The sequence below is a fragment of the Centruroides sculpturatus genome, unplaced genomic scaffold, assembly GCF_000671375.1.
Source record: "Centruroides sculpturatus isolate CEXI.00-Female unplaced genomic scaffold, Cexi_2.0 scaffold688, whole genome shotgun sequence".
Classification (NCBI taxonomy): Eukaryota; Metazoa; Arthropoda; class Arachnida; order Scorpiones; family Buthidae; genus Centruroides; species Centruroides sculpturatus.
The window spans coordinates 274,141-283,099 of record NW_019385125.1 but is presented as its reverse complement, the minus strand read 5'-3'; the positions used below and the strand labels follow the sequence as shown (position 1 = coordinate 283,099).

The 8,959-nt window shown below is 33.5% G+C and overlaps 1 protein-coding gene across 2 annotated transcripts in view; it reads right to left on the bottom strand.

The window, feature by feature from the left end:
- LOC111635134 (monocarboxylate transporter 2-like) overlaps positions 1–8,959 on the bottom strand; it is a 35,050-nt gene extending 26,091 nt beyond the window's left edge. The window contains exons 1-2 of one of the 2 annotated variants that reach the window (XM_023379994.1): positions 8,632–8,959; positions 8,292–8,435 (exon numbers count right to left, since the gene is read on the bottom strand). In XM_023379994.1, coding sequence (XP_023235762.1) covers positions 8,292–8,435; positions 8,632–8,839 — 352 coding nt within the window. In that variant the 5' untranslated portion in view covers positions 8,840–8,959. The remainder of the gene's footprint in view (positions 1–8,291; positions 8,436–8,631) is intronic. The other variant, XM_023379993.1, reaches the window with a different exon arrangement.

Here is an 8,959-nt window from a genome sequence, read left to right as displayed (position 1 = left end):
GAATTCTGTCAGGCTTGGATACTGTTTTGCGTTTGCTGACCACCACTTGTAAAGGTCTGCCGTCCGATCTAGGCGAACAGTTTTCATATAAAGTGATACAGTGATATTTTTTAGTAATAATTAGTAACGCAATTTGATGTAACAATGAACAAATAATGCATGTTGTGACATGATCTACTCGCAAATAAAACAAATGTGCCCGCAGTGTCGCTACCGCACCCACCGCAATGTATCAGGTCGTAACATATCACCCGCGAAATGTACACATATTTTGCCGAACATTCGGCCGCCGAATATTCGGCGCTTCGGCCAAGAGCGTAGCCGAATGTTCGGTATTCGTTATTCGGCAAAATCACTATTCGTGGCATCACTAAACATTACCTCTTTATAATATAATATTAGTATAGATAAATGGGGTTTGTTTGCAAAATCCGCGCGGGCAAAACCGTGGGTAACAGCTAGTTAGTTAGTAACTAAAAACAGATACAGTAGAACATGGTTAAGAAATTTTCGAGGGACAGATTTAAAAAAGTTAAGTAGAAATAAAAGTAATATAGCTTTTAATAATCCATATTTATTTAATAATGTTCCACTACAATACAGTGAATTAAGCTTACATTTTATTTATTTAGATATTGTCTAGCTTGCTGCGTTGGTTTCATTCAAAAAATAGTTTTGTGATTTTTATCAAATAATCGTGTAAAAAAATTATAAAATCCGTGTTCAAAGTCGCGCAGATAATGGCACACGAAATTTTGTACATCTCCTTATGTAATTTTCTTTTCTCCATATTCAATTAAATGCATAACATTTTCTATAGGATGTAATTGAAAAACTTATTTTCTGGTCTCGGAGAAGGATTTCCGTCTATCTAATGCGGAATTTCTTAACCGAGTTTTATTGATGGCCAGATAGTCTAGCGGTAGGCAACAGCCTACCGCTCTGGGGAACACGGGATCATCGAAAGACATCAGGAATTTTTCGGGATGGCCCATCCGTATATGTCGGGCCTGGTTCCTTACCACCCGGCCGCCTCATTGTGGGCCTGGCCGAATCCATAACAGACTGCCAAAAGGCCCTCTTAGTACTCAAAAGGTAGAGTTAAAAAAACACAGTTCTACTGTATACGCATACAAAATACATCTTTTACAATGAATTTAATTTACTTTGTCGAATGTTTTTAATTAAGTTTGTAGAAACTAGCGTCATTAACAACTCGCATCAATTTCCATCCCACTCTACTTGAAATGTTGAGTGTGCTGAACGCAGTCATACAGCTTATACGTATTAATTAATATATGAAATCTATTTTGATGATATGAAACCGTGCTTTGCAATTCGTTTATGCTTCTAACACAATAAAGTGCTATAAATTAAGACACTTGGACAATTAGATTTCATAAATATATGAAATCTAATTGTCCATATGCCTCGTCTTCACCATTTTAGTATAACGTATGCTACCATGTAAGGCTTCATACACTGTACACATCATCATCATCTCGCTTAAACTCAAAGAATATATATGAAGTATTATATAAAAATATTTTTTTTTTTTTACTTAATTTTGTAGTTTATAATTATATAGACTATTACGATTTATTTTATTTTCTAAAATATTTCATAAGAGAAATATCAATTAATGAAAAATCAAATAAATATTTTATTGAACGGGATGCTTTAAAACATACAAATTGATTATTTTAAACATATTTAATATTTAAAAATAATCTATTTGTATAGTACAGTAAATCCGGTACCGTGCTATTCCGGTTTACAGATAATTATTTTTTTCCGTTTTAAACAGATTTTAATATATATACAGGCTATATATTTTAATCTATAGACTAAAGGCTTTACTTAGGTTATTTTATTTTTTGCAAAATAATTGCGTTTGATTTTATCAATACTCTTCTTTTATTCTCTGGAATTAATCAATAATTGTTCTTTGTTAATCACATCAATTCAAAAAATTGAAATGAGGATTGTCTTTTTCGACATCCTCATTTCAAACAAGGATGTCGAAGAGGACTACTTTAATCTTGTTTATATATCTCTCTGCAAAATCCATCTCTCAGCTCCATATGAGAAAACACTCCATACATAACATTTTTCTACCCTCGATATTTTACATTAAATTTAAAATAAGCTTAAAATATAATAATCTATTATTATTATTATTATTATTATTTTATGACTTAAATTTTATCTTAATAAAATAAATCACAAATAATATAATAACAATGAACGTTACGTGATATAAATCNAATTTAATATTTTTATCATTCCTATTATAGTCCTTTATATGTTTCGCTTTAATATGTCTATTTACGCTTTGCTTATGATTATATTTCAAATTACACTTGTCGTATTCCATTTTATATGACGGATAATCCACTGTATATTAGCAAAATGTTTTGTCACCGCCAACCCAAAACGAAAGACTAATCCAGTCGTAGCGGCATAATTTAGAATTAATGCTCGCTCAGGGACTAGACGCTTATAGGTAATCAATCCCCTTCGCCACCTGGTAGGCTTCTTTAAACTTATTATCTTATTTTATTTCGACTCGTGCTGTTCGGGTAGTCCTATATATACTTTCTTTATATTGTCTTGGCCGTTCGTTTCTTATAATATATCTTAAGCTTAGTTCACACTGAGCGCGATTCGCTGCCGAAAGCGAAAAACACGTTCAGACATGACGTCGTTTCCGGTGAATTTTACCATTTCGCGAATCGCTTCGAAGTTCGAAACTGTAGAACTTTCTCTCTAGAGAAAAAATTAGGCCACCAATCGTATTTCCGTTAGTTGTCACGTGGTTCTTGTTGTTTTCAAGATGGATACAGAAACTTTCTCACGCAATACAGCAAATATTACAATTACGGATTTTTAATATTCCTCTCATCCAGCATCGTTTTCTTTTTCACGTATCTTTTTTTTCCTCAATAAACAAACAAGTGTGGATAGCAAAAGAATATCGGGAGCAACCATTTTATTTTTCAAGATGACGTTTTCTCTCGCTTGTAAATGATTGGTTGCTTAAAATTCGCAATGGCTTTTCGCTTTTGGTTGTATGAGTCAATTTCGCTAAGCGAATAAAAATCGCTTTCGCTTTTCTCATTCGCTCAGTGTGAACTGTCACATATAATAAGCGAATTTACTTCTTTTGTATGAAACTAAACTTAATCCTACAGTGTTTTTATGTTTTTATTGTTTTAGTAATAATCCTACAGTTCCTATATTTAAAAATAAGAATTAGTCTTATGTTATGAAATACCTATCTACATAAATTGAGTTCTTTTCATTTTTACGCATTTGCGAGTGAGCTTTATAGACGATAAAATTCCTAAAAGTCACAATTGTCACGAAGTACAACCGTGTTGAAACGGATTTCAGTACTTCATGACAATGCAAGCAAATTACGGGTATAAATGAATGAATACACAGAGAGAATGTTTGTTTGATTTTTACTTCGAGGTAATCTCAGAATATACTGAATCGATTTTTAATTCTTTCATCATTGGAAAGCTTATTACTTTCCGATGTACCGTACATAAGATACGTTAAAAATCGGACCCTCACTCCTTCCTACTGATTTCATCTCTCCCACAAATCCCAAACCCTTTGATCAACCAGGACCAAATTCCGCATATTTACTCTCCGCTACTCTTCTCTATTACGGGAAACATTATGATGTATCATTCCTTCTTTGATTTCACCCACTATCTCTAAACTCCAAAACCTATCGAGCGATATCGACTAATTTTGCATAGTTACTCTCTACAATCTTCAAGCAATATACGGCACTTTTAAACTTGGACTTTCATTCCTTTCCCTGATTTCATCCTCCACAAACTGTCAAACTCTGACTGTTTGGACTAAATTTTGCAAAGTTATTCTCTGCTCCCTAATGAGGACAACTCAATTCCTCCCAGAGTTCCCGGGCAACTCTGGGCATTTTTGCTAGCGTGTTATATAGCATGCTTGATTGCAACTAGTATTAGCTATTTATTTAATTCCTTTGTTTATTACAAAAATGCTACATTCCACACAACAACAACAAATATTAAATGTTTAAATTTTATGATCACAGTTACTATTGTATACTAAAATTTTAAAGTGGTGTATCTGCTTACTTTGTTTTGTTCGTCCTGTCACGTCCTATTTCATCTAATCAGTATGTTTGAACAAATTAATTAGGTAAATTATATCTTAACTTCGAATCCAATTACCTATGTTATATTATTTATTATAATTTGGACTCGCTCGTCAGTAGGTTTAGTTGATAAATATTACCTGATCGCATTATAAATCCATGTAACGGCTTGACGAATTGGAATTACAACTATAGATACAACAAAAACTTTACTTTTACTGATTTTTGAGGCATAAACTAGTGTATCTTCACTTGCAACAGTTGTCTATTTAGGGTCTAAATAGTTTGTGGTAAAGGGCTTGTGAACAGACCCTAAGCTAAAGGAAATAGGTTGTCAGCAGATCTTAAATTTTAGTCTGCTCACAATATATTTCCTTTAGCTAACGAATCTGCCACTAGATGTCATGCCGCTTAGTCGAGATGAAGAATAGAAAACAAAAGTAACCGTGTGACATCTGGTATAGTCAGTCCCGTGGCAGAAATGATTCATTGGGGGCTAGAGGGACAATTTGTAAAAAAAATTGTGACTGGTATTTTTCTTTTTACAGCCAGCACTAGGCCTATTAGCTACAGTTGTATAAAAATAAGTAACAGTAACCTAAGTTTACGTGATGAATGCGAAAGCACGCATCATATACACTATACATGGATAATATTACTAACGGCGCCCGCAGACTATAAAAAGTTTGTTTCAGTTGGTTTACTTATGGCAACGCAACACTTGGGCGATCTGCCTAGAGGGATGCCTTTCGGGAGGTCTTTTTAAGGGAAACTGGCCCCTATTTAGGCGTTACAGACGTGGAGAAAACCCGGAAAACTCCACCTGGCCAGACCGTCCAAGGAGGCGCGTACCTACAACTGAACTTCTAGTGTTCAGGGTACGACCCCGCAGACAAAAATCTGGCTGTATGATGGCAAAGAGGAGCAGTGCTCCAAGTGTCCTAATGTACGAGCGCCCCTGCTACTCACTAAACTGAGAGGCCTTAGCACCTCACAGCCTCCCATAGCTACAAATATGGGTATCATAATAGTACCACGAGAGGATCACTGGTCGGTTCTTTGGAGACGGCTGACTTTGAATGGAGCACCGAGAGGATTGTGTTACATTCGGATGTTATAGATCCGGCTTGGGATTTAGTTACGTTACTGCAAATGCTCTATAGTCTGTATAGTCTAAGATCTAGACTTCACATTATCCGAAAACGAAAAAAATATCACAAATAGCTAAACAGAAAGAAATCTGATACTGAATCTCTAAGTTACACACTACCTGAAAATTGTGACATACTTGTAACCTTTCGAAGCTAAGTTTTCCAATGAAGGACGCTTTGCTGTCTTCAATGATCGTATCAATTTTCGGAAACTAAAACGAGAAGAAACATCGATTTTAGATGAGACAGAATTAATGTAAGGCTTCCGAGAGATTTGCGATCTCAAGATCGGGAGTTTGGTTAGGAGATATTTTAAACAAAATGATAATTATGAACATAGGAGCTGCAAAAAATTTTCAAGGGGTAAAACTTGAAGACAAATAATAATTAAATAAAAATTTACTGATGTAATTTGATTTTTTGGATTTTCTTCACAAGTAGATTATAGAATACAGTACTGTATTGTATCAATACGAGAAGACAAGGAGTTTTATGCTCGTTACATATCTCAATCAGTGTTAATCTTTTACGATTATAAATTGTGAAGATTTTTTTATTCAATCTCAAGGGAGGTCTTTTAGCTTAGGGTCTGTTCACAAACTATAGGCTACACAATCATAAACTATTTAGACCCTAAATAGACAATTGTTACAAGTGAAGATACACTAGTTTATGCATTTGCTCCCCTCTACGGACACACATGATTACGAAGTATTATATCATATTATTTAACCAATACTTTAAATCAGTAACACTTTTATGGCCACTTGTATGGTCAGGTCGACAGTTACGTCAGAAACAGCGCACTCAGCAGAGTTACAACAATCTTACTTTACCACTTAATTCTTGTCGAAAAATATTGTTTATAAACAATTTTTATTTAATATTTCTTAATTTTACTTTTTTTAAATCAAATTTTGTTCATTATACATTTTTTTTGTGTGTTAAAATTCCAATTGCAAATTTAAATCTTAATAAAAATCTTAATAAAAATTAAATTTACATGTAAATTCGAATATCTAAATATTCCATTTCTGTAACGACTTGATGTCATTAAAAACCTTTTCTTATTGGTGAAAATACAACTGAAAAGCTAACCAGAAACGAAAAAATACGATATTTTCACCTTTGATTTTTGGTGAGATTCTAACGAACCGAAAGTGAAAAAAAATGGAAGATTGATCGTTTTCAATTTGTTCTTCATTTCAGTTGTACTTTCAGGTAATATGGAGTACAGGCTTTACAAACAGTTAAATATCTTTTTGCTGAATGCAATCTACCGAAGCTCAAGTTCGGAACAAGTCCAACGTCACATATAGTAGTAAACGATTAAAAATGGCCAAGTCTACAGAAGAAGTAAAGTAAATATTTTATTTGCGCATATAAAGAATCTGTTTTAGTATTAATCCACCCAAGCACAGTTATCTAAATATATAAAATTACTTGTCCTGACTGACTGACTGACTAACTGATTCATCATCGCCCAGAGCAAACCGCTGAACCTAGAGGTGAAATTTGGTACACAGTTAGGGTACGTCATGAAAACGCGCACTAAGAAGGGATTTTTCGAAATTCCCCCGCGGGGGGAGAGGGAGAGGATTAAGGCTTAACCGGAAGAACGGCTTATACTGTACTATTTTAGATGCGATTTTTTGTTTTTATCTGCGTTTTAGTAGGGTATGCCATGGGAATGCACAATAAGACGGGATTTTTCAAAATTCCCCTGTGGGGGAGAGGGAGAGGATTAAGGCTTAACCGGAAGAACGGCTTCTACTGTACTATTTTAGATGCGATTTTTCGTTTTCAACTACGTTTAATTTTTATTGAGTAGCCTACTTAGATGTATTAAATTGATAACATTTCAGACATTGTTATAAATATTTTTATCTATTTCGATTTTTAAAATGTTCGAACCGTTGTAAATTCGAATTTGTTATTGCCTATTGGTTCGATTATAGAACGATTGTAAACGTTCCAGAAAATTGATCAAATTGAAAATACAGTAGTTCGTTTGATTCTCGGCAATTCTCATCATTCTCAGCGGTAGGTGTTATATAACAATTACAATGGTTGCTGAAATACTGAATACTAGCAGACCCCGCCATGCGTTGTTGTGGCCCAAAATGTATCTATTATAAATTTATAACACTTCCCCCGTGGGAGGGAAATTTTTCGAAAAATTTCTTCTTAGTGTACATTCTGTTGACGTACCCTATTAAAACACAATCAAAAACACAAAAAACCGCATCTAAAATAGTATAAATAGAAGCAGAGTTCTTTACGGTAAGCCTTAATCCTAACCATATCCCTTCAGTGGGGGGAATTTCGACACGTATATTATATAAAAACACGTGCGTATTCGAATGCAGCGTTGTGTCAAAATTTCAAAGGAATCGGTAGGAACAAACGAACATTACATTTTTATTTATATAGATAGATAGAAGATGATNATAAAGGAATTCGAATTTTTCTGGATGAGAAGTTTCGTTTCGTAAACTGATGAATAAAAATATCTATCTTCACTCAAGTAATATGGGACGAGATGTGATCTGGGTTACGTCCCAAATTACAAATCGAAATAGCATTAACTTTACAATTAGAAACGAAACATGTCATAAAATTGACGTGTTCAATAAATTATACAAAAGTGTTTTTGCACAAGACATGTTTATTATTTTAAAAATTAAATTCATAACATTTTGAACAAAAACAGATACGTTTCAGTTTATGAAATAAATTTAAGCAAAATTTTAATATTATGTTATTATGTTATTTATATTATATTTATGCAGTAACAACTAAAAAACTTCCTTAAATTAACGTGACGTAGTATACGAGCTACGAATACGTAGCATTTGTTATAAATAGAATCGTCTTAGAAGTGATTCTATTTTAAAGACGCATATGGTAGCTTTGTTATTTAAACTATATCATTACTTTCTCTCAATTAATTTGTTAATTAATTTTCATATATCTCAACTCACCTTGTACGGCTCCGAAAAACAGGATAATGAATACCAAACTGTGGCCAAAAAAACATAAAATAACACCTATAGATGCTATTAAGCATCCACTGAAGACAATAGTTCTTATAATTAAAAATTCGGCCAAAAATCCTGCAAGAGGACCTGAAATTTCGGAAGAAATTAAAACAAATAATTACTTTGGTTACAAAATATAATTAAATGCAATTTATCAAAACTAGACGCGACTGTACTATAAACAAATTTCTCTTATCTATAAAAATGTCTTCCTAACCTATTTTTCTAACATTAAGTAATGTACTCGAAGAAACATTTGAATGTAAATTACAAACTTACTTACCAACTAGAAACATTATTGATGAGCATAAAGTGATAGGCCATGCTGCTTGTTCCCTAGTTATCCCAAATTCTGCCAGTAAAGCAACGTAAACAATAGCTGCTGATCTTTGCAATCCCAAAATGATAAAATTGATGCCGAAACACGCAGTGGCTACAACCCATCCCCATTTATCTTCCTGGTTATTTACTATTCCGACAGGTTTATCCATGTTTATGACACAGTACTCGTATACTTACAGATATTATTTGAATTCTGACGTACGCGTCACGTGAACAAGACTGGATATCCGGTGTTCTGTCTTTTGAATAATTTATTTTTTTTAGGTACT